This window comes from Hyla sarda, chromosome 2 (genome assembly GCF_029499605.1).
Source record: "Hyla sarda isolate aHylSar1 chromosome 2, aHylSar1.hap1, whole genome shotgun sequence".
In the NCBI taxonomy this organism is placed as follows: Eukaryota; Metazoa; Chordata; class Amphibia; order Anura; family Hylidae; genus Hyla; species Hyla sarda.
In genome coordinates, this window is record NC_079190.1 from 173,226,552 (window position 1) to 173,253,222 (window position 26,671).

Below are 26,671 nucleotides of genomic sequence, written 5' to 3' on the forward strand. Positions count from 1 at the left end.
CAACAGGCCGGGAGCATCAAAAAATGGACCTAGGCGGTAACAGGCTGCGGTTATTTAGGCTGGGGTGGGCCAGTAACAATGGTCCACGCCCACCCTGGTAATGTCAGGCTGTTGCTTGGTTGGTATCTGGCTGAGAATAAAAATAGGGGAAACCCCAGATGATGTTTTTTTGCATAAATAATTATTTAAAAATAAATAAATAAATGCATAGGGTTTCTACTTTGTTTTTTGTTATTATTTATGCAACTTTTGTACTGTTCTGTACTGAAATACCAACTTTTATGCAAAACTTTTGGGGTTCCCCATATTTTTACTCTCAGATAGATACCAACCAAGCAGCAACATCCTGACGTTACCAGGGTCGGCGAGGACCATTGTATCAAATTACAGAAGTGCTCAACCGCCGCAGAACTGGGGAAACAAAATACCCGGAAGCCCCGAGGCACAGCCCACCGAACAAAAAAAAGGTGGGCTCCACACCTCCAGGGTGTTCCTAGCATATGTAGGAACACACACATGGGTACCCCTACAATAGCAGTGGGATACTAAGACTGCGGACACGAAAGACATCGCAGAATCTAAGACCAGCAGGAAGGGAGGTATGCCTCCAGCAGACCAACGGTGTAACCTAAGAAAGGAGAACAGAGAGATGCTGCTGTTGCTGAGAAGTCCCTGGGACCTGCAGAAAAAAAGGGTGCAGGAAAAATACAGACAGTGTGACTTACAGGTAGAAAGGGTCCCAAGAACCCACAGGTACACACTCAACTGCACCTGGAAGAGAGAGACGCCTGATTGCAGCCGTGGCATCGGTGGAAACTGGGGAGGTGACCAGGTGGATTGAAACACCATGCAGACAGTCTAGCTATGTGGCAAAGGGACCATGGCCACGCTGAATCCCGCATATGAAAACACACAGTGAAGTGAGATACCAGCCTGAAGACAGAGTAGCAGGCAGCAGAGAGGGACCTGACCCAGTCGGTAACCCTGGAAACCAGTATGTGGTGCCTTGTATAAGGCCCAAGGGCAACCTGGGGAGACTCACTCGAAACTACACCATGGTAGTGGGTAACCTGAACTACCGCCCATGGTGTGAAAGTGTATGGTAGTTGATCCGACATCGTAGACCATGCGGAAACCCGTTTGGTCAGCAGGAATAGGATTCCTGAGCACCCATGGTCACTCCAATCAACCTCCCATGAAAAACGGGGCACTGGAGTGCGGTCTAACCAATGGGCGACCCTGTGATGTGGAACCCAACAGACAAAAGGATTGTCCGACTGAAAACAACCCCGAATATTTGCAGGGACTCTACTACAGATCCCACACCCAGTCAGTGAGGTACGGGAAAGCGGGCTATGTCTGCGGCAGCTCAGAGGTCAGAAACAGATGGCAGCGGAAACAGTGTAGACATCAGTCTGATTGAACAAGAACACCCCTCGTAGGTGGGAGGGCGGGGAGGCTGAGAAATCCTGGGGAATAGAGGGAGGCAGGAGAGCCGTGGAATGCAGCCCTGAATCTCATATAGTGTCCGTGGGACACGGTGGGTCAGTTCTACGTATACTGTGCACAGCAGTGGGGTACCGAAACACAGCCGCTGAGATGCGTGACAGGCAGTGAAAAAAAAACATGCAGACCGCTGTGTGGCTTACTGGTATGGAGCAACAGTCAACAACGAGTCATTCCGTCGGGTACCTCGCACAGTAGTGAGGTACCAGAAGACCAGTCACAGATACACCAGCCGTGTGATGTGTGACAGATTTTGTAGGAAACCTGCAGACCACTGTCTGGCTTAGAGGTATTTTATTGGCACTTCGCACAGACGTGAGGTACCAGAACTCCCATCGCAGAGAGATCTGCCATTTGATGTATGACAGGCGGTGTAGGCAACCATGCAGACCACTGTCTGGCTTACTGGTATAGGTCCATAGTAGACAACGGGACACTCCGTCGGACACCTCAAGTAGTGAGGTACCGGAACGCCAGCCTCAGATACATCAGCCGTTCGATGTAGGACAGGCGATATAGGCCACCAAGCAGACCACTGTCTGGCTTACTGGTATGAGACCATAGCAGACAATGAGTCATCCAGTCGGCACCTCGCACAGCAGTGAGGTACCAGAACTCCAGTCGCAGATCCATGGCCGTTTGATGTAGGCAACCATGCAGACCACTGTCTGGCTTACTGGTATGGGTCCATAGTAGACAACGAGTCATCCTGTCGGCACCTCACGCAGGAGTGAGGTACCGGAACTCCAGCCGCAGATACATCAGCCGTTTGCATGTTTTTCCTACACCGCCTGTCCTACATCAAACGGCTGATGTATCTGCGGCTGGAGTTCCGGTACCTCACTACTGCGTGAGGTGCCGACAGGATGACTCGTTGTCTACTATGGACCCATACCAGTAAGCCAGACAGTAGTCTGCATGTTTTTCCTACACCGCCTGTCCTACATCAGACTACTGTCTGGCTTACTGGTATGGGTCCATAGTAGACAATGGGACACCCCGTCGGACACCTCCTACAGTAGTGAGGTACCGGACATCAGCCGCAGATGCATCAGCCGTTTGATGTATGACAGGCGGTGTAGGCAACCATGTAGACCCTTGTCTGGCCTACTGGTATGGGTCCCTAGTAGACAACGGGACACTCCATCGGGCACACCGCAAACTGGGGAACAGAGAGTGAGCCGTGGACGCAGCAGCCAAGAATTGAGTAACAGGCGAGACTACTGTCTGGCATAATAAAATCAGGGCTAATCCATGCCACATAGGAATATTCCCCTGCGGACCGAGTGCTGGATGAGGGGATCCATAGCACTAGCCGCGGATACAATAGCCTGTGGAGAAGGGAATCCCATAGCATGAAATGCCAAGAACACCCCTAGGATGGATGGCTAACAGACCTGACAGATGAGGAATCCAAATGAAAACTGAGCGACTGCCAGGAACGCAGAAGAACTTGCCCACTGTATGGCAATAAGTGGAATATGAGCCCCTGACTCCAAGGGCACTAGAGTTCCTGGTAACAACCTGCCATGGGGGATATCAAGTGCTCCATTAAGTGAGCAACAATAAAAAACAAAACTATAATACAGGTGATGGCCACAAGAGGATGCCAAACATCAACAAATGGTTTAAAGAGGTACTCCGCCCCTAGACATCGGGGATAGGGGATAAGATGTCAGATCGCCGGGGTCCCGCAGCTGGGGACCCCGGGGATCGCTGCTGCAGCACCCCACTATCATTACTGCGCAGAGCGAGAATGCTCTGCACGTAATGACGGGCAATACAGGGGCCGGAGCATAGTTACGTCACGGCTCCGCCCCTCGTGACATCACGGCCCACCCCCGTCAATACAAGTCTATGGGAGGGGGCGTGGCGGTCGTCACGCCCCCTGCCATAGACTTGCATTAAGGGGACGGGCCGTGATGTCACGAGGGGCGGAGCCATGACGTCACGCTGCTCCGGCCCCTGTATCGCCCGTCATTACGCACAGAGCAAACTCGCTCTGTGCAGTAATGATGGCGGGGTGCCGCAGCGGCGATCCCCGGGGTCCCCAGCAGCGGGACCGCGGCGATCTAACATCTTATCCCCTATCCTTTGGATAGGGGATAAGATGCCAGGGGGGGGAAGTATCCCTTTAAGTGACGAAGAAAAATGTACAATTATTTAAACATTTTTTTATTTATTTACAGTAAACATTAAAATATGGACTCCAGCACATTGGGAGCAGGGCATGAGTACCCGTGGTCACTTTCCCAAAGTGCTGCCCATAAGCGGCAGCAGAAAGTCCCCGAGGAGCGACGGCTCATAGCAGTGCTTAAGTGACTGCCAAGCCATCGCTCCGGGTTGGGACAACAGCGGGCCGGACCGTGAGCTCCGGTCTGCAGCTGCCACAGGAGCCGAAATTTTTGCCCAAGCCGACCCCAGCAACAGGGGAGGAGGCCAGGCAAAGAGCCTCCATTTGCAGCGTGTGAGCCAGAGAGGAGGAGCTCTGTGCGCTGAATAGGGGAGGAAAGAAGAAGGGCGGAGCTATACCGCCGTAGTGAGGGGGAAAGAAGAGAGGCAGCCAGGACCCTGGATTCCCGGCAGCTGAGTTCTATACATGTCGCCGCACAGTGCGGACCCCGCGAGAAGGAACAGCGAAGCTGTTCAGAGAAGCCGGCAAAAGCTCCTGTGGACGGAGCCGCTGCAAATGTCGGCGGCTGTCCTCCACAAGAGCTAATATGTATAAGACACAATCCCCCCCCCAGGGAACCTGAGGGAGCCCCAATAAAGGACAGAGTCCCTAAGAACCCCAATAAAGGACAGAGTCCCTAAGAACCCCCAATAAAGGACCGAGTCCCTGCGAAACCCCTAATAAAGAACCGAGGCAGAGAGGAAAGGGGGGGGGGGGGGAGGGGAGATATATACTCACCTGTCTTCTTATACTCACCTCAAGATGTCTTCAGCCAGCCTTTTTGTCACCTGCATCACGTCATGCTGTTTTTTCAGACCAGGACGAGCAGGGAAAATAGGGGGACCTGGACCCTAGGTGCAACCCCAGGCCGTTGGCGGGAAGGGATTAACGGTGCATTTGTATTTTATGTCCCGTGCCCCTTAGCCGCATATGGGGGAACAGGTAGCGCCATGCTCCTGAACCCCCACCTGAAAAGAAGAAACAAAAGGGAATAAAGAATCTAACAAAACAGCCCTTACTAGAAAATAACAAAAAAAAGACTAGGTCTGGGGAGCTCCCAGACCTGTGTCTTGCCTCCTAGCTGACACTAGTTAAAACCGATTACCTTACTGCAGGTGGGCGGGTATATCCTACCAGGGAGGAGCCAACTTTTTTTCCTAGTGTCATCGCCTCCTAGTGGCAAGAACATATACCCATCAGTTAGGTGTCCCCCAATGAAGAACGACCAAGAAAATTGGTATTCAAAAGTGATTTAAAGTTTTTTGCTTATGCGAGCCAAATTTATCAACCCCTTGTGATAGTATGATGAATACGTCACACATAATCAAAACCAAAGCAAAAAAAATAAAAATTATATTATATATATATATATATATATATATATATATATATATATATATATATAAATACAGAACTCGCTTACCAAAGCAACAATGATAAATGTCCCCCATGGTGCTTGGAGCCATTGTACATTTTGAAATGATGGTTACCCTTTAAAGGGGTACTCCGCCCCTAGACATCTTATCCCCTATCCAATGGATAGGGGATAAGATGTCAGATCGCCGCGGTCCCGCTGCTGGGGACCCCCGGGATTGCCGCTGCGGCACCCCGCTGTCATTACTGCACAGAGCGAGTTCGCTCTGCATGTAATGATGGGCAGTACAGGGGCTGGAGCATCGTTACGTCACAGGCTCACCCCTCGGGACGTCACGGCCCGCCCCCCTCAATACGGGTCTATGGGAGGGGGCGTGGCGGTCATCACGCCCCTGCCATAGACTTGTATTAAGGGGGCGGGCCGTGATGTCACGAGGGGCGGAGCCATGATGTCACGTTGCTCCGTCCCCTGTATCGCCCGTCATTACGCACAGAGCGAACTCGCTCTGTGCAGTAATGACAGCGGGTGCCGCAGCGGCGATCCCGAGGGTCCACAGCAGCGGGACCGCGGCGATCTGACATCTTATCCCCTATACATTGGATAGGGGATAAGATGTCTAGGGGCGGAGTACCCCTTTAAGCGATGTTGCAAGATAGTGTTTTGCCTTTAGTTGTAGCATTTATTGCTGCATATTTCTGGGGCACTTACTTATTATTTATGGTTTATAATATATTTACCTGTTGGTGGTAAGCTTCTTTTAGTATTTTGTGACCAATTGGGAATCTCATAAGCACATTTTAGAATTTTCAGAAGATAAACCTACCTGTGGCGTGACATTAGATTACAAGCTTATTGCTGCGCTCACTGGAGTACAGTGTGGCACAAGCGTTTGGTATGTAGATTATTATAAGCGAGGTCTGCACCCTCAAGCTTTCAGGTATAATAATCAAACAGCCAAGGAGTAGAAACAAAAAGCATTAAATTGGATTTTTTTTTCTTGATTATTTCATTTTTTTTCTACATTACAGTTTTTCTTCAAGTTGATCTGGTAAAACAGGTTATTAAACGGTAATTAAAATAATTAAATGTTATGGCTTTATGTACCTTTCATAAAGCCACAATGTTCTGTTTCTAAACAAGCACTGTTTTTATTAACTAATGTAATTTGTGTATGCTATGAGCATAAGTGAAGGATTCTCTGAAACAGTCATTTTGTCTGGTACTCAAATTCACACAAAACACTTAAGTCTATGATGGAGTGGAAAAAAACAATATAAATATTCTTATCAGCACAGGTATTCACAAGCATGGCATAAAGTAAATCAGATGCTTCAAGGATATTTCAGCTTAGTTGAAAGTCACTAAGAATATGCGCACAGCAAGCCACAAGTTTCCTGTGCTACAAATTAACTTTTAGCCCATACAGCTCTGGTGTCTTTGACATTGTCAGCCATGTTATAGGCCATATTATTTTATTAATATTCAAATTGGAAACCTTAAGGGTCGCTCATACCACCAGACACTTCAAGTTAGCAATTTAAAAAGTGCTCTCAAGAAGAAAGGTGCAATGCGATAAAATGCTTGGATTCTTTTTACTTTCAGCATTCACATTCTCACTAATTAAGCTATAGTATTTTCTAATTTAACTCTTAACTGCTTAATGCAAATCTGTCATAGAAATATACTACATTTAATCACTTTTTTAAAATTTACAATTACAATCAATATAATTCCATACACTGTTACGGAAAGCTCCATGGTACCTTAGGATAAGCAATGCCCACTCAAAGTAACATAACATTAACATTATAGGCAATCCATTTCTTCCATGCCACACTAAATTTTGATGGAGATCCTATCTTAGAGGCTATTCATATTTCAAATTTGTTAAATTGGACTATATTCAAGATTTCCCACAATGTGGGTAGCTGAGATGATTTCCATCTAAAGGCCACTTTATTTCTAGCCACAGTCAGTATATGAACCATTACTGTTTAACCTGATAAGGACAAATCATCCAGCATTATGTTTAAAAGTACTACTTCTGGACCCCAAGGAGGTTTAAATACTAAGATAAAGGTAATTTCCCTTATTTGAGTCCAGAATATACTTATATATTACGTGCATCTCTTTAATTGGCATGTCAACAAGTAGAGTGAGGAACAGATCGCTTGGAAAAAATATTGTAAAAACAAAAACTACACACACACACACACACACTATATAGACAGCTGGTCTTAAAATTGTATTGATGGTGCTACTAAAAAAAGAAATAAAATACTTGATTTTATTATGTTTAACGTTAAGTAAACTTCAGAAGAACAAACATCCCAACAAATGTACCACATTAATGTTAAGGTCACATGTAGCCAGTGGCGTACTAAGGGGGGGCGGGGGTGCCACTCTCAAGGGGGGTGCCAGGGGCGGACTGACCCGCTGCAGCCGCCGCAACTACTGAGGATCTGGGACACTCGTCCCAGATCCCCAGCAGACAGCGCTACATTCTCCTGTATGCACGATACACGCACATACAGGAGAAGGCGTCCACTCTGTGTGAGCCGCATCTGAAGCTACACAGAGGAGACGTGACCTCCGCCCCCACGCAGCACGCAGTACAGGCGCCGGTGATGTCACTCATCAGCACCTGTACTGTGGAGGGGAGAAGACGCGGGCCCCTGCTGGGGAGATCGCTGAGTGGGACATCAGATGAGCATACTTTTTATTTATTTTTTAACCCTGCCTTTGGAAGGGGGAGGGGGGGGGGTGCTCTGTATATACCTATGGGGGAAGGGGGGGGGGTGCTCTGTATATACCTATGGGAAAGGGAGGGAGAGGGGGTGCTCTGTATATACCTATGGGAAAGGGAGGGAGAGGGGGTGCTCTGTATATACCTATGGGAAAGGGAGGGGGGGGGGTGCTCTGTATACCTATGGGAAAAGGGAGGGTGGGGGGGTGCTCTGTATATACCTATGGGAAAGGGAGGGAGAGGGGGGGTGCTCTGTATATACCTATGGGAAAGGGTGGGAAAGAGGGGGGTGTAACTCTGCATATACCTATGGGAAAGAGGGGGGGTGTAGCGAAGCTCTGCATATACCTATGGGAAAGAGGGGGGGTGTAACTCTGCATATACCTATGAGAAAGAGGGGGTTACCTGGCTACCTACCTACCTGCCCTTTTACAGTGCAGGACACCAAGGAGGGCATTATTACAGTTTGTGGGCCAATAGATGGCAAGATTGTGTATAGGAGGGGAGGGCACTAAAAAATGCAGAGTATGACATGTTTTTCCTGCAGATGTTAAGAGATCCACATGGCGGTCTTATCCGGACAGAGAAGAAAAGGAAAGAGGACGCCACTGATCAGAAAAGACGTAATTGTGAGTCCCAAAATGTAACTGCAATCGCTTATATGGTGTACACATTCTGTGTATAGCTGATATCTACCGCCATATGGTCCTGTATATAATCACATATAGTATACAGATTCTTTATAGTATACTGGTCTGTGTATAGTGGTTTTATTCAGTACAATATGGCGGTATTATCCAGTTATTGTGTGGTGGTATATATTTACTCCTTGTATACCAGTATTATTGGTCATTGAAATTTACCTACTTTAAAGTGTTTCTTACATACCGTATTTATCGGCGTATAACACACACTTTAAAACTTAAATTTAAGGCAAAAAGTCTGCCTGCATGTTATACGCCGATAAATCTTCAGGTCACTGATTTAAAACGGCCGCAGCAGCGCCTGCTTGTTAAGTATTAACAGCACGGCCGCGGACACTTTAAATCAGTGACCAGCGGCGTCTACTCCCGCTCTGTCACTTGTTTTCTTCCGCACTATCCACAGGTACTGGTATGGTGGATAGTGCAGGAGACGCTGATTAAAATGAGCCCTACCTTGCCCGGATCTGCGCTACCTTTTAATCAGCATCTCCCGCACTAGTCACCAGTACCTGTGTATAGTGCGGGAGAACCTCCCCCCTCCCTCATCATTCCCCCTTTTCTTGCTTTTTATAGTTTTGTTTATTTTCCTTACCTGTCTGCGCTTCGGCAGGTCAGGTCAGGCGGAGGGTCTTGCGGGGTCAGTGAAGCAGATGAGTTACGTCCTCTGCCGGCTTCTCTGTGCGGCATCACTGACGTCACTTTTCATTTCCTGTAGTCGCCGCCGAAAAGGGACATCCCTGATGCCGCACAGAGAAGCCGGGAGAGGACGCAACTCATCTGCTTCACTGACCCCGCAAGACAGCCGAAGCGCAGACAAGTAAGGAAAGGGGAAGAGTGGTCTTCAACCTGCGGACCTCCAGATGTTGCAAAACTGCAACTCCCAGCATGCCTGGACAGGAGTTGGCTGTCCGGGCATGCAGGGAGTTGTAGTTTTGCAACATCTGGATGCCATAGGAGGAACAACTGGATGCCATAGGAGGAACATGATGGGGGGATTTTGAGACGGGGAAATGATGAGGGAGGGAATGATGGGGGATGAGACAGGGGGAAATGATGAGGGGGGGATGATTAGGCAGGGTGGGGGGGGGATGATGAGGGGGGGAATGATGAGGGACATGATGAGACAGGGTGGGGGGGGGGATGATGAGGGGGGGATGATAAGGGACATGATGAGACAGGGTGGGGGGATGATGGGGGACATGATGAGATAGGGTGGGTGATGATGAGACAGGGGGAAATGATGGTGGGGGAGGCACTAAATGCTTAACGTCTGTATGGCTAGTGGTGGTCTATGACAGGGGTAAATGATGAGACATGGGGGGATGATGAGGCATGGGGGAGGCAATGAGAGGGGTAAATGTGGCACAGGGACTGATAAAAGGGAAGGAATGATGTGGCACTGGAGGGGACGGGACCAAACTGAGGTGCAGAAGAAAACGAAGTTGGGGGGATGATGTGGCATTTAGTCCAAGTCATTTATTTAACATTTTATTTTTTTAACTTAAATTTCCCTGTTAAAATGGGGGTGCGTGTTATACGCCGGTGCGTGTTATACGCCGATAAATACGGTATATACATTTAAATTTATTGTGTGTGGGATTTGGGTGGAATAGGAGCGTGGCAGAAGATTGACGAGCTGCAGAGCCTAGCAGGGGCCCTTGCCTTTTTTTTTGGTCTGGGGGCCCCGAGTGTTGTCAGTCCGCCCCTGGGGGGAGGGGAGGGAGGGGGTGTAATTAAGGGGGGGGGGTGCGTGTGTGTGTGTGTGTGGGGGGGGGGGGGGGTGGTGCCAAACAAAGGGTCCGCCCCGGGTGCCAAATGCTCTAGGTACGCCCCTGCACATAGCACATCCTCAGTGTATTTGATGCTACAGATGCGCTACTGATCGCTACTACGAGCAGACACAGAGTGAGCATAAATCTTATATAGAAGAAGTTTGAAACAAGCAGAACTACTCTTTGTCCTGGCCACCCCACCGAACTGAGAGATCAGGGGAGAAGAAGCTTGGCAAGTAAGGTGAACAACAACCCAATGGTCATTCTGGATGAGCTCCACAGCACCTATGTAAAAATGGGAGAAGTTTCTAGAACATCAACCATTACTGCAGCAGTATGGCTTTTATGGCAGAGTGGCCAGTAAGAAGCCTCTCTTCAGTAAAATACACATGAAAGATTTACCTAGAGTTTGCAAAAAAGCACCCCTCAGACCGTTAGAAACAAGATTTTTGTGTCTCATTATTCCAATATTGAACTTTTTGGCCTCAATTCTAAGGGTCAAGTCTAAAGTAAACCAGGTACTGCTCTTAAGCTGGCCAATACTATACCTACAGTGAAGAATGGCGGTGGCAGCATCATGCTGTGGGGGTGTTTTTTTAGCATCTGGAACAGGGAGACTGGTAAGGGTTGAATAAAAGCTGAATGCAGAAAAGTACAGAGATATTCTAAATAAAAATCTGATTCAGAGTGTTCTGGACCTCAGACTGGGCTGAAGGGTTAACTTTCCAATAGATAATGAACCGAATTACACAGCCAAGACAACATAGGAGGTACTTAGGGACTTCGTGTGTTGAGAGGCCCAGCCAGACTTAAACTTAATCTGCAGAGACCTAAAAATTGATGTTGACTGGCAATTCCCAAAGATCATTCAACTGATTAAAAGGGTATGTCCATAGTGTACTCACAGACATCGAGGCCGCTCTCAGCCTTGCAGAGGGAGTGACCACGATATCTGTGAGTACACTACGCATGCGCGCGGGCTACTCGCATCTCCCTCTGTGTCTGCTCTTAGCGGCAGATTGCTGCTACGAGCAGACAGAGTCAGTAGCGCATACACGTTCAAATACACCCTAAAAGGTTCTTTTTTTGTCACAACTTATTGATGGCCCATCCTTAGGATAAGCCATCAATATCTGATAGGATATTTGTTTTCATACAATAAGAAATATAGGACACTGCAAGAGAAAATCAGCATTAGGATGGCTTACTGGGTTCAAAAGCCACCAAGGGCAACATCTGCAAGTAGTTTGTATGTTCTCCCCATGTAAGTGCATATATTTATTTATCCAAACAAATTATATAGCAGCACTACTTATCCAACAATGTATGGGTGCCAGCGGTCCAGACCCGATCACGGTCCACTTCAAATAGGAAAACAAAGAAGTGCTGCGTAGCTGTTTTCCTATATATAGTAAATTTGAGTAGCCGTATTAGTCCAATGATGCAGATGCAAATCAAAAAATGTTGCAGTATCTTGTAATACCCTTTTTATTGGACTAACAGAATATTGTAGAGACAAGCTTTCGGGATTCCTCCCTTTATCAAGTCCAAAGCAAATCTACTTGCTGTGGACTTGATAAAGGGGGGGGGAATCCCGAAAGCTTGTCTCTACAATATTCTGTTAGTCCAATGAAAAAGGTATTTCAAGATACTGCAAATTTTTTTGATTTGCATCTATATATAATAATATATATATATATATATATATATATATATATATATATATATATATATATATATGAACCAGATAGGAGCTGAAACTTTGTAATGCTGACATGAGATATTAAATCACTTTTTTGTTGGAGTGCTGCGCCTGTATCTGGTTCTTATCTTGGATGGACTCTGATCAAGTCCTTTGGGATGCTGGAACCAATTTTTTTTCGTTGGACTGGATAAGTAGTGCTGCTTTATTTTGGGATTATATAGCCATATTATGGTTGGTGGGGTCCCTCCATATACTTATCACTTCAGTATCACTTACATTATGAAATAAATTATTTTCCCTGTGTACTGCATATTTTAGCTGTTATAGTACAGCTCCACCATGTGAATACTAGTTATAGTGATTGAATACATACACAAAGCACAGTGTTGAGACCACTGTACAGCCTCCTAGAAAGCATTAATGACCTCAGCCATAATTATCAATAGTCCCAGATAAGGGGGAGGGGTTAAGCAGCCCAAGACCTTGATGGGATTTGATCCTAGGACTTTAGTGGTAAAAGGGAACAGTGCTAACCACTAAGCAATTATAAAGCTCTGCTTTCAGGGGCAGGGCTAAATTCCATGTGTTATTCCAGCCAGCCCATGGGAGGGATGCGCTTCTGCTCATTGGAAGTAACAGAAAGACAGTGCCTTCAGACATTGAACATGACATCACGGGAAATAAAGAAATCACAGGAAGAACACATGAAGCACTGAAAATTAAAAATGAAAGTGTATATAGAACACCCACATAAGTTAATGCAATGCTAGATTAAGCTCCAGACAACCCCTTTAAGCAATGATGGCCCACCAAATGTGTTAACACAGTGAAGGAAGTGTCCTAGACTACTGCAGGAGCCATCATAACTACCACTAGGATTGTGGTAAAGGCTAAAAGCTGTTACAGTGATGTTTTTAAGAAAAAAAAAAATGTTTAGCCTGAATATTGCTTTTCAGCCCTGACATCATTTGTAAAGTAGCTGTCTCATCAATTGCTTTAATGCCCTGTTCCCAGTGTATTTGTATGAAGACAGTATGTAATACATTCCGATTTTTAATTGGCACTATATGCTGTAATTCATACTGTAAACTAAGGTGCACATATTTTGCTGTATATTTGAAATACACGTAGATAAGTGAGGTCATTTGACAATGCTTTCCAGACAATTTAAATTTTTATGACTGATGGTTGTTTCCTATTAGTTCCTTGAGAAACCCCACAGGTTGGGGGGGAAACGCGTCGGAACGGATACCAAACTGTAATATTTTATCTTATCACCTTTCTCACGTGGTGTGGGGATAGGTCCTAGATTAATATATGTTAATAGCACCATGGAGTAGATGTGAGAATGCCTTATGAGTGGAGAATTAATTGTGCCACCGATATAACCGCAGTGATTGATAATTGTGGCAAGAGGTACATTATCTCTCTCCTAGGGTGCCTTCTATTTAACTGTGGACCTACGTCTCGTTATTTGATATGATTTTTCACCTTTAGGTCACAAATTATAGTTTATTTTGCATAATTAATACTTATTTTAAAGCATATCATTAAAGTATATATATTTTAGAAAAAGGTTATTTTCAGCTGCTGTGTGATATGCTTTCCAATATACCAAACAATTCTTTTTTCCTATTCATGTTTTTGTAGGGGAAAAAAAACAAACCCTTACCAAGTGAGGTAGAATAAGCATGTCCATTAGAAATTATCTGTTGTATAAATGATATGATCTGTGGAATATGTTCAGTAACTCTCATATATATTGTGGGAGGAAGAACCTATAGAAAAACAAGAAAATAGTTATAAATGTAAAAAAAAATTAAAAAAAAACTAGTAAATGTATAAAGAACTGTATCCTAACAACTGCACAACTATAATATAAGATATTAGCAAAGAATGAATACTTCCATGACAAATAAAAAATCAGGTCTAATAAGTCAGGACTGAGTAAAAGGGTGGAATGGATCACAGTGTTGCCTTGACATTCCCATTCCCGCCTATGATTAAACATTGTTGCAATAAAAATACAAACATATCCTCAATTGCCAGAAGCCATATGAAATACTGATCAGATGTCCACCCAGAAAATAGTATATAAAGCAGTACTGGCTTGGTACAATGTAAATAAGGCCCTGGTGATATAATGTCAGGCCACACACACAGAATATTGTGTACAGTTTTGGGCACCAGTGTAAAAAGCTGAAGAGGGCTCAGAGCAACAAGAGTTATACATGGAATGAGCAGACTACAGTACGAGGAAGGCTATAAAATGTAGCTCTATTTAGTTGGGGGGGGGGGGGGGGGGGGGGGGAGATTGCTTAGGGTGACCTAATAACTATATATAAATATACTGTATCAGGGGGCAGTACAGGGATCTTTCTCATGATCTATTTATATCCAGGACTGTAAAGAAAAGAAAATAGTTCTTACACTAGCACCGGCAGGGTGTCTTAACTGTAAGAGCAGTAAGATTTTGGAACTCTTTGCCAGAGGTCATGGTAAACTCAATAGAAGAGTTCAACAAAGGCCTGGATGTATTTTAGGAGAGCACCACTTTACAGGTTATGGTCACTAGATTCTGGGGGTGCGACGTTGATCTAGGGATTTATTTTGATTGCCAGATTTAGAGTCAGAAAGAAATTTTTTCACCTAAACTGAAGAAAATTGACTTCTGCCTCATGGTTCCTTTGTTTTAATGTCCTCTGGATCAATACCATGGTGGTAAGAACACTATTGGGTCCATAGGCTGAACTGGATGGATGTCTTTTTTTTCAGCCTTACCAAATATGTAACTATGGCCAGTGGTTGACATAAGCCACTGTATGGTCATATAATGGGATATGTCGGAGCCTTTTGGTGGAATTATATGTCAAGGAATACTCCTACATCATACCTCCTATGTAAGGCTCTGATGGGATATATATATACACACACACATATACACAGACACAGGCTACAAAAGACTGGGTATGGTATTATTATGCCACTCTGGAATGTGGAAATCCTATCACCCGATGCCCGGGACATGCAGTTCCTGGTGCCAGGCAGGTGAAATTTTTAGGCCTCTAGCCCTGCTTCGGACCTGAAGGCCCCAAACAAGTACGGCGGCACTCCAGGTGTATGGCGCGGTCTTCTGACTCTAGCCCTCTCCATACCCGGCGGCCCATAGCTGGTTTCAGTAGCTGGGGCCGCCGCTAATAGCCGGCATGCAGCAATCGCTGTGGTCAGCTTTAATCGTTTAGATCGCCGCTATCAAAGCTGACCACAGCATCTAAATGCTCCCTGGTTGGCTTGTGGGGTGGATTATGGTGCAAAAAATACAGCCCAGCATACAAAGAAAAAATAAAATTAAGTTACAGGGGTCAGAAAATGGCAATTATAAAAAAAAAGAAAAAATTATAAAAAGTTCAGAATTTTTTTTAAATTTAAGAAAATGGGGCAGAAACTATACAAATTGGTATTGCTGTAATCAGGCCAACCTAAAGTATTAAAACAACAACAAGAAAACCGCCACATTTGCAAAATTATATTTTTTGTATTTCAATTTCACCTCACCAACATTTTCTTTTGTTTCGAACATAGGTTATGGAAAAATAAAAAGATGGCATTAAAAACAATCAGTCCCGCAAAAAACAAGCCCTCATATGGGTCTGTAGATGAAAAAATATGAGTTATGGTTAGTATGGGGAGAGGAGGAAAAAATGAGTGCAAAAACGAAAATTGGCCCGGACAGGTGGATTGTGCTCCAGTTTTAGTCCCTTGGGCAATTTGTTTTTTTAAAAAAAGATTTCCACACACCTGGCCACTATATCAATGATTCTGACAAAAATGTCATGTTTATGGGCAACTGTAGATTTGTTTAGTTATTTATGCCTTAACCCCTTAAAGGGTACCTCTCATCAAAAAAACTTTTGATATATTATAGATTAATGTATGCAGAATAACTTTACAATTGCATGTTATTAAAAAACATGCTTCTTTCTATTTCATTTTCCACTTTGAAGAAATGACCACTAGGGGTCTCCCTACCAGTCCTGGCAGCAAGCATTTCAGACTTATGCTGGAGTCCTAAACACTACGAGCTGCCAGTCTGCTTTGTTCACAAAGGAGAACACTCAGAGCTGCCAGCCTGCTTTGTTCACAAGCAGGCTGGCAGCTCTGAGTGTTTAGGACTCCAGCATGAGTCAGAAATGCTTGCTGACGGGACTGATCAGGAAAAATACAATAGAAAGAAGCATATTTTTCATTAACATGCTATTGTAAAGTTATTCAACATTCATTAATCTAAAATATATCAAAAGTTTATTTGATGAGAGGTACCCTTTAAGGAGCAAGCCCATTTTCACCTTAAGGAAAAGGCCAATTTTATTTTTGCATTTTCCTCCTCGCCTTCTAAAATCCGTAACCCTTTCATATTTCCATCTACAGACCCATATTAGGGCTTGTTTTTTGCGTGACAAATTGTACTTTGTAATGAAACCTCTAATTTTACCATAAAATGTACGGCGAACCCCAAAAAATATTTTTTTAGGGAGGAAATGTAAATGAAAACCACAATTTTGCACATTTTGGAGGGTTTCGTTTTCACACTGTAGAATTTACGGTAAAAATGACATGTGTTCTTTATTCTGTGGGTTAATACTAGAGATGAGCGAACTTACAGTAAATTCGGTTCGTCACGAACTTCTCGGCTCGGCAGTTGAGGACTTATCCTGCATAAATTAGTTCAGCTTTCAGGATACAGTCCTAGGAGACTCTTTCCTAGGACTGTATCCACCTTTTCCAGCCCACCGGAGCACCTGAAAGAACATTTATGCAGGATAAGTCATCAACTGCCGAGCCGAGAAGTTTGTGACGAATCGAATTTACTGTAAGTTCGCTCATCTCTAGTTAATACGATTAAAATGATACCCATGGCTAGATACATTTATATTTTTGTACCACTTAAAAAAAAAAAAAGTTTAACTTTTTGTACAAAATCAGTAACCTAACATCGCACCCTATTTTGACCACCTATAACTTTTTCATTTTTCCGTATATAGGGCGGTATGACGGCTCATCTGAACTTTTTAATCGATACCACATTTGCATGTATAACACTTTTATATAATTTTTTTTATTATTTATTTAATAAAATGTGACAAAAAAAAGGCAGCATTTTTAGACTTTTTTTTATTTTTTACGTTTACGCCGTTCACCGTACGGGATCATTAACATATTTTGATAGTTCGGACATTTACGCATGCGGCGATACCAAATATGTTTATTTTTTTTAAAGTACGCTTTTTGGGGGTAAAATGGGAAAAACTGACAATTTTTATTTTTATTAATTTCTTTTTTTTTTTACATTTTTCAACATTTTAATTTTTTTTTATATTTTTTTTTAACACTTATGTCGCCATAGGGGACTATCTAAAGCAATCATTTCATTGCTAATACTCTTCAGTGCTATGCATAGGACATAGCACTGATCAGTATTATCAGTCATCTTCTGCTCTGGTCTGCTCGATCTCAGACCAGTGCAGGAGATTCCGGGAGATGGCCGGAGCCAGGTGAGGGGACCTCCGGCCGCCATGCTGGATGATCAGATCGCCGCGGCAGCGATGCGGGCGATCCGATCATCTATTTTATAATGCGCATTGCCGCAGATGCCGCGATCTGTACAGATCACGGCATCTGAGGGGTTAATGGCGGACAGCCGTGCGATCGCGGATGTCGGCCATTATCGGCGGGTCCCGGCTGCTGATTTCAGCCAGAACCTGCCGTATATGACGGGAGCACCGCTCCGATGCTCGTGGTCATACACAGGACGTAAATGTACGTCCTGGTGTGGGAAGTACCGCCAAACCAGGATGTACATTTATGTCCGTGGTCTTTAAGGGGTTAATTATTATGGAGTTCTATTGTGACAACAATAGAAAAAGCCGATAAAAGCACATAAACATATATGATACGGCTTACATGTCTATTCTGTACATGATACCTTTGTATTAGGAGTTGGGGTAAGGATGACAGATCAGGAAAGCATAAAAGCCAAAGAAGTGGATATGCTCTGCATCTAATATATACAGTGCATATCAACTCACTGCCCACTGCCATCACCCGGGATTGGGGGAAAAAAAGATCCCAGATTCAACATAAACTTCCTTACCTTCAAAGCCATCATGTCTTGTTTAAACTCTTGTTCATATGTACGAGCCAGGGACACAGGAGACACGTTTAGCTGTTGCAAAAAGAAAAAAGGCATTTATACACAGCCACAGTAGCAGCCCACCAGGAGCTTTAAACAATGGTCTAACACTATGTGCCTGAGCAGCAATACCATGTATGTAGCCCACAGTAAAGCGGTGTTATTTCTTGTATATATAAAAAGAAACAAAAACAGTCGACAACACTTATATAGTCAAAGTGTCCCTGTCATGAAAAAAATGTCAAATGTCGAAGGGACACGTGAAAGGTTTTGATCAGTCGGGGTCTGAGTGTTTAAATCAGATCGGTTCTTTCATTTTTTTTTTTTTTTTTTAGATGTCTTTTCAAAATAAAAGAAGCAATCTGATTGGTTGCTATGGACAAATGCACCATTTTTCCTCTACACGTTTTGATAATCTCCCCCACTGTCTTTTCCATTTAGATGTAAGTCTATGGGGACTCTCTTAGGCAGCAAAATGGAGGAGATCACAGGGAGCTGGGGAGTGAGGTGCATAACCGTGCCCTTCTCTTTGCTCTAACCAATTATTAGTGGGAGTTTGAACACGCACTTTGAACTTTCTGCTGGCTTAAAAACATGATTTCTCTACAGATGGTTTTTTTGTTTAACTCATTCAGGTCCAGGCCAATTTTGTCCTTAAAGGGGAACTCTGCTGGAAACATCTTATCCCCTATCCAAAGAATAGGGGATAAGATGTTAGATCGCAGGGGTCCCGCTGCGGCACCCCTGTCATTCGGTGCACGAAGAGAACTCCGCTCTGTACCCGATGACTGCTGATGCAAGGAGCCACGCCCCCTGCATTCACGTCTATGGGAGGAGGCATGACGGCTATGTACTAGATGTCAGGCCCCCTCCCATAGACATAAATGAAGGGGGCGTGGCGTGACATCACAAACGCGGAAGCTGCAAGCTTCAGCTTTCCGGACGCCGTTGCTGCCAGCCCAGAGATCGCGGGTGTCCCCAGCAATCTAACATCTTAGCCCCTATCCTTTGGATAGGAGATAAGATGTTTCCAGTGGCGTACCCCTTTAATGACCAAGGCTCATTTTTCAAATCTGACCTGTCCCACTTTAGGTTAATGTTAAATTTTGGTCAATATATTCTGCATTTTTGTGTGTAACTCCGAAATTCAATAACATTTTGGAAGATTTAGCATTTTTTCTAAGAATGAGAAGATAGTCATGCCACATAAATTGGTTATTAAGTCACATTAACAATGTCAACTTTATGTAGTCATCATTTCTTAAATGTCATAAGAACGTTATGGTGCATAGAAATTTGGCAGTAATTTTTTAGATTTTAGAGAAAATTTCTAAATTACATATTTTTATGGACCAGTTGAGTTTTAAAGTAGATTTGAGGGGCCTGTATGTCAGAACCCCCTATAAATCACCTCATTATAAAAACTGCACCCCTCAAAATTATCAGTTTATTAACACTTTAGGTGTTTCATGGAAATGAAAGCAAAGTGGAATTCAAAAAAATTTGCAACATTTCTTTTCTGTAACAAAGTGGGTGCTGATAGAGAAATGCAACTCAATATTTATTCTCCTAATTTTGATGTACTTAGAAATATACAATATGTGGCCCTGGAGCCTCAGACATGATGGAGCATTACCGTATTTTTCGTCCTATAGGACGCACCGGCATATAAGACGCACCCATTTTTTAGGGGCTAAATCTAAAAAAATTAAGATTTTGAACCCAATAGTGGTCTTCACCCGTTGGCTGTCCGGGCATGCTGGGAGTTTCAGTTTTGCAACATCTGGAGGTCCGCAGATTGAAGACCACTGCAGGATGAGGTAATACTCACGTGTCCCCGCCGCTCCGGACCCGTCACCGCTGCCCTGGATGTCGCTCCATCGCTGTCGCCATGTCCCTGTCGCTCCGGAACGTCTCTGCTGCCGGCCGGGTATACTCGCTTCCGTCGCAGTCATCACGTCGTTACGCACGCCGACGCATGTACGCGACGACGTGATGACGAGGAAGGAGAGCGCCGGCCATACAGGGGATCCCTGAACGGAGAAGACACCGAGGAGGCAGGTAAGGTCCCCCCCGGTGTCCTGTAAGCACTAACCCGGCTATTCAGTCGGGCTGTTCGGGACCGCCGCGGTGAAATCGCGGCGGTCCCGAACAGCCCGACTGAACAGCCGGGTTAGTGTCACTTTCCCTTCAGACGCGGCGGTCAGCTTTGATTGCCGCGTCTGAAGGGTTAATACAGGGCATCACCACGATCGGTGATGTCCTGTATTAGCCGCGGGTCCCGGCAGTTGATGGCCGCAGGGACCGCCCCGATAGGGGTGTATTCGCCGTATAAGACGCACAGACTTTTTCCCCCCAAAAGAAAAAGTGCGTCTTATACGGCGAAAAATACGGTATGTGGATTTTGGGGCCTCCTTTTATTTAGAATATTTTGTAAACATAATATAAAGATGCAGAGGCCTTTGGGTCCCAAAATAGTTTTTGCAAGACAAATTGATGTTTTCATTGGTACAATTTTGGGGTACATAACACTCTGATTGCTTTTTATTCCATTTTTTATGAGGTGATACAAAAGAAAAATAAAAAAAATAAAATACTCTGCCAGTCTCTATGGTGTATAAATGACATGTTATCTTTATTCTGCAGTTCAGTTTGATGACCATACCTAATTTATATACAGTACTTTATGGTTTATTACATCACATCACCAAAAAATATTTCTTCTTTTTTCACCAATGGAGCTGCGTGAGGGCTTGATTTTTGTGGGATAAATTGCAGTTTTCACTTGTACTATTTTAGAATACATCTGAGATTTTGATCACTTTTTATAACATTTTAGTGAGGCAGGATTAACAAAGAGCAATAATTTTGGCAAATTTTTTTTTGTCTTTCTTTCAGTGTTAAGTGTGTGTTATATGATAATTCCATTCTGCAGGTTCTGTGCGATTATGATGATACCTCATTTATGTACTTTATTTTATGGCTTATTATATTTACACTATAAACTATTTTTGTGAGGGCAAATTATTTTCGGGATGAGTTGACATTTTTTAGTGGTACAAGATCACTTTTTTTAGTTTTACAGAGGAGACATTAACAAAGCAGTAAATTTGGCAAGTTTTTTTTTTTTCTTTTTACAGTGTTCATTGTGTGGGTTAAATAACGTAATAACACAGTAAATTTGACAAGTTTTTTTTATGGCTTTCAACATGCAAGTTAAATAATGTGATTGCTTTATTACTTTGATTATTATGGACATGGCGATACCAAATATGTGAATATAATATTTATTGTTTATTTCACCCTTGTTTATTTTAATTTTTCCACTTTATTTTTTACACTCCCACTAGGGGACTTGACACAAACACAGCAGTACAGATGTGTACTGCAATGTATTATGCCTGTAGGGGTTACACTGACAGACATAGCCGATCAGACTCTGCCTCGGGCAGAGCCTGATTGGCTTCCGTAGCCAGGTTACCAAAAGCCGTTCAGAGGTCTCCAGGAGTGAATGGACTTAAATGTGTACGACAGAAGGAGGTTTTGAAATTCTCCTGCTATATCTTGCTGTCAGATTCACTAACTGTAGATGTGGACACAGTCTTACTCTTCTTTGTTTGAGGAATCTTTTATTTCACATAATTTACACTTTATTTTGCAATCCTTTTTCTAAACCTCAAATCTTGTTGTCAGAACACCTGAAATAAATCAATATGTAAACTAGACTGTTCAGCTAGAAGCTTTCCATGACTACCTAGTTCAAGAACCTTAAAATGATGAAAGAACAAGTATTTATAAAACTGAGAAGTTTTGGTTTCATCTTAGCAACGGAGCTATTACTGCTGGGAAACATGATTGGGTGACTGCTTAAGCCTTTGTACACTTTTTATGCTAACATTTTTAAGCTGCAAGCTGTGAATAAAATGTGCCACAACGTCTTCACAGCTATTTACATACTTTATGGGAGTCTTTGTATCTTCTAAAGACTAATTAAGCCCTAAGGGGACAAAGGGCACTTTTCTTCTTTAAACAACCCCTAATAATTGCCATTGCTGGAGCAGGGCATCTGTGCGTAAACCTCAACCAATGGAAGACTTTCATAATAACCAATGGAGTTAGCCATAACTGTACAGACAACATGGTATCTGATTCAACCGATAATGAATATACGTGTTTATTATTTAAATATCTATGGTAACAAATTCTTTATGAGCCAAAAAATTGATTAAACTGTATATAACAATTTATCTAATCTAATTAAAGAAGTAAAAATTGCATTTTTCCTGGCTTAAGCAAAGGGCTGGACAGGTTTTTCTTGCTTTATAACATAAGTAACAGATAGAAAAAACAAACAAACTAAATGATCAGTCTTTTCGGACACAGTTGTTTAAAAGGAGTCCTCCAACTGGTGCAAGAAAGTTAAACAGGTTTGTAAATTACTTCTAAATAAAAATCTTAATCCTTCCAGTACTTATCAGCTGCTGTATGCTCCACAGGAAGTTATTTTCTTTATGAATTTCTTTTCTGTCTGACCACAGTGCTCTCTGCTGACACCTCTGTCCAAGAACTTCCTCTGGAGCATACAGCAGCTGAGTTAAGATTTTTAAATAGAAGTCATTTACAAATCTGTTTAACTTTCTGGCACCAGTGGATTTTGAAAAAAAAAAATGTTATGGCTAACAATTAACCTCTTCCCAATTAATTAATTAATTAATTAATTAAACCTTCTTCGCATGTCTCCATTATAATGTTGTAAGGTAACACTGATATGACCACTAAGTTATTGAGTCCATATTTTTCTGCCTAAAAACAAATAAAAAAATGTCCATTTGCAACGTAAAAAAACAGGTGAATTTTTTCACCATTCGATGAATTTTTTTTATAACGAACAGCAAACCAAACCCTTTTTAAGTGTAAAATGTTACTAAATGGATATTACCAGCTGTTTATCATTTTAGTGTAATGGAACATGATCTAAATAAATGACAGTTTTTTGAGCTATAAAGTGGTTCAAAAATTTACCAAAATTATGTGTTTGGACATAGACTGGGTTCACACACAATATTTGAGTCAGTATTTTTTGCCAAAAGCAGAAGTGGAACTGACAGGAAAACCTATAATGGAAAGTTGTGAAGCTTTTTCTGTGTTTTGAACCTAGTCCCGGTTTTGCCTGAACCTCGACTAGGTTCACAACCCTTTTTTTTTTTTTTTTTTTTTTACATGTGATAAGATGTCAGTTGCAGAAATAAGATATTACTCTGATTCCAGCCATACAACCCGTTATAGTGACCAATTACAGAAGCAAAGGAATCATTTTTATATTCTAAATGTACACCCTAAGGCTATAAAGGTGTTATTCCTCTGTGAGCCTTGATCTCACTTTTCTCCTTAAGCTCGATAACAGGCAACAGCTGCCTAAATGAAAATAGAAATGTCACTAGCAGCTAATAGCTATGAGAACAAGTCCTAAATAACTGCACTGTGTCAGGTGGAGCAGCTCACTCTGGAGGCCAATACTAAATACTGCTCATTGAATTCTGGCAGCTATGCAACAGGATCACTATAACAGGAGACTTCTATTCCATCAATGGAAGCCTTGGAGAAAATCGGCATAATTGATTTAGCACTGAAACTGGCTTGTCCGTAAATGACATTGAATATTGCAATAAGCAGAGAAAAAACATGAACTACTTTTCTCTTCCTTGCAATTCTACTTTTTTGCAATGTATATCAATGAACTGACTACAGCCATTTATTAAGTGAAAGTAAAAAAAAAAAAAATGCACAAAAAGAGAGTAATATCTTGAGATGTAACCCAGTCATTCTGCCATATCCCCAGATCATAGCAAGAAGTGGTAACATCACTCACATTTTCATTTTTTTTTTATTTTAAATGTAATTTTGTTTAGATTCTCGGTTTAAGTTATATAAGAATAAATCATTTGACTTCCAATTTTCAACTTACCGAGGAAGCAATATTACATACGATGTACGAAGCAACTATTCTTGATGGGTGGTAGGGCTGCACGATTTGTGGAAAATGTGCGATTGCGATTTTGGAGGTAAATATTGCGATTTCGATATGTGATTGCGAAATAATAAACAAATGGTGAAATCCCCCTATTTCATGTCCAATCTCCTCATTTCATATAGCCAAGAGAGATGAGCAAAGTTACAGTGATTCTATTCGTCACGAACTTCTCGGCTCCGCAGTTGCTGACTTTAGCCTGCATAAATTAGTTCAGCTTTCAGGTGCACCGGTGGGCTGGAAAAGGTGGATACAGTCCTAGGAGAGAGTCTCCTACATCTGTATCCACCTTTTCCAGCCTACACCTGAAAGCTAAACTAATTTATGTAGGCTGAAGTTAGAAACTGCGGAGCCAAGAAGTTTGTGTCGAATCAAATCGCTGTTACTACGCACATCTCTAATAGCCAACATACAATGGGGGGGATTGGAGTACTCCAATGCAGTAAAATGATCCCCAATCCAAAGGAAAGGGGATCATTTTAGAACGTTTTAGATCACGGGGAGTCTGACCGCTGGGAACCCCCTGCGATCTCCTGCATGGTGCCTCAGAAGTCCCTAGGAAGGTGGTTGTCAACCCCTGCAGGAAGTGGTTGCCAACACACCCTCTCCATGTAGCTCTATGTGATACATGGAGGAGGTGTGTCGGCCACCACTTTGTGTGGGGGGCTTCACGCCCCCCTTCCTGGGGACTGCCAGGGTGCCATGCACGGGATCGCAGGAGGCTCCCAGCGTTCGGACTCCCCGAGATCTAAAACCTATGCCCTTTCTTTTGGATAGAGGTAAGTTTTACTACACTGGAGTACTCCTTTAAAATGTCCCCTTCTGACCCCTAAAACCTTCTTATTTTTCCATTTATGGAAAGGGGGCTTATTTTTTGCATTGTTATCTGTATTTTTTATTGGCAACATTTCTGTTTTGATAGGACTTTTTGATCACTTAATTTTTTCCTGCTAAATGAAGTGACCAAAAAATCAGCAATTCTGGACTTTGCATTTTTTTTTTTTTTTAACGTTTACACCATTGACCGTGTGGTTTCATTAAAGCCAAAAGCTGTCCGGGCATACTGGGAGTTGTGGTTTTCCAACAGCTGGAAACACACAATGTAATCTTCTCCTTATAGAGACACTGATCAATGCTGTGCCATAGGAGCCTATAGCACAGCACTGATCTGTGTTATCTGCGCTCCATTACTACAGGCTGCTGAGGTCTGCATTATTGGAGTGCAGATCGGACGAGTCAGAGGTAGGTAGGGAACCTCTGTCCATTCTCTTAGCTGATCGGGACCCCGCGGGTTTTGCCGCGGGTGTCCCGATCAGCTCCACTGAGCTACCAGCCCTTGTCTTCGGCATTTTAGATGCCGTGATCAACATTAATCGCAACAGCTAAAGGGTTAATGCCGGACATCACCCGGATCGGTGATGTCCGGCATTAGCCAGTATGAATCAAGCTCAGCTTCTGAGCTTGCTTCATACATCAGCTGCGCAGTTTATCAACGGCGGCCGACCCTGGTGGGGTTAACCTCCTCCCAGCGCTAGGCACTGCTGGGCGGAGAGACAGTTGGCCACACATCCTCACGCTGAAGGGGCCGAGCCGGGCCACGCTGCATGGGAGCTTACCGCCTGAGCCAGGCTCTGCTCCCTTGTTTCACCTAATTGTGGGCTCCCGTGCGGCGCGGCCCCTCCATTGTGCGGCCCCCTGTTTCTCCTCACAGTAGTGTTTAGATAATCGCAAAATTTTGTGAAGGGCTAAATTGACATATCGCAATCGGCAATAATCACGATTCGATATATTGTGCAGCCCTAATGAGTGGCAGAACAAAGTGACAAACTTCCTGTCTCTTTCTACAACAAAGCAAAGCTTGTTATAGTACTGCCTATTAGGATATGTTCACACCATGTTTCTGCAACATAGCTGTCTCTTTCAAAAGGAAAAAAAAAAATGGATGCGTTTTAGATCATGTTTGCAAACAAATTTTAAAGATGAAAAGAAACAGACACAGCTAATTTCTCCTCCTCCTCCCCCCCAAAAAAAATAGTATTACAAGTATTATTAGTATTATTATTAGTAGTAATAAAAGTAATAATAATAACAATAATAATAATACTGCTGCATACATACATACATACACACACACACGGCAGAGGAAAAATTGCCCAGTTGCACATAGCAACCAATCGGATTGCTTCTTTGATTTTTCAGAGGTCTCTAAAAATGCAAGAAGCAAGTTGATTGGTTGCTATGGGCAACTTTTCCTCTTGACAGTCTTTGATAAATCTCCCCCATTATCTATATACACACACACACACACACACACACACCTATATACACAAATATTCTTCAGGATACCTCTTTTTGTGTGTCTCCTACTAAGGTCTACAGATAAACATTAAAGGGGGTATTTACCAAGGGTAGTGGGGGTCAACAATTTTCCTACGCCTTCAATATTGTTAGTTGTATTGTGTGTATGTGCAC

General features: G+C 43.2%; 1 protein-coding gene across 7 annotated transcripts in view; it reads right to left on the minus strand.

Moving 5' to 3' along the window:
* The window catches only part of CARS2 (cysteinyl-tRNA synthetase 2, mitochondrial), a 134,579-nt gene that overhangs the window by 53,296 nt on the left and 54,612 nt on the right, over nucleotides 1-26,671 (minus strand). For all 7 annotated transcript variants that reach the window (XM_056555759.1, XM_056555757.1, XM_056555756.1 and 4 more), the window contains exons 4-5: nucleotides 18,133-18,204; nucleotides 13,654-13,759 (exon numbers count right to left, since the gene is read on the minus strand). In XM_056555759.1, coding sequence (XP_056411734.1) covers nucleotides 13,654-13,759; nucleotides 18,133-18,204 — 178 coding nt within the window. The remainder of the gene's footprint in view (nucleotides 1-13,653; nucleotides 13,760-18,132; nucleotides 18,205-26,671) is intronic.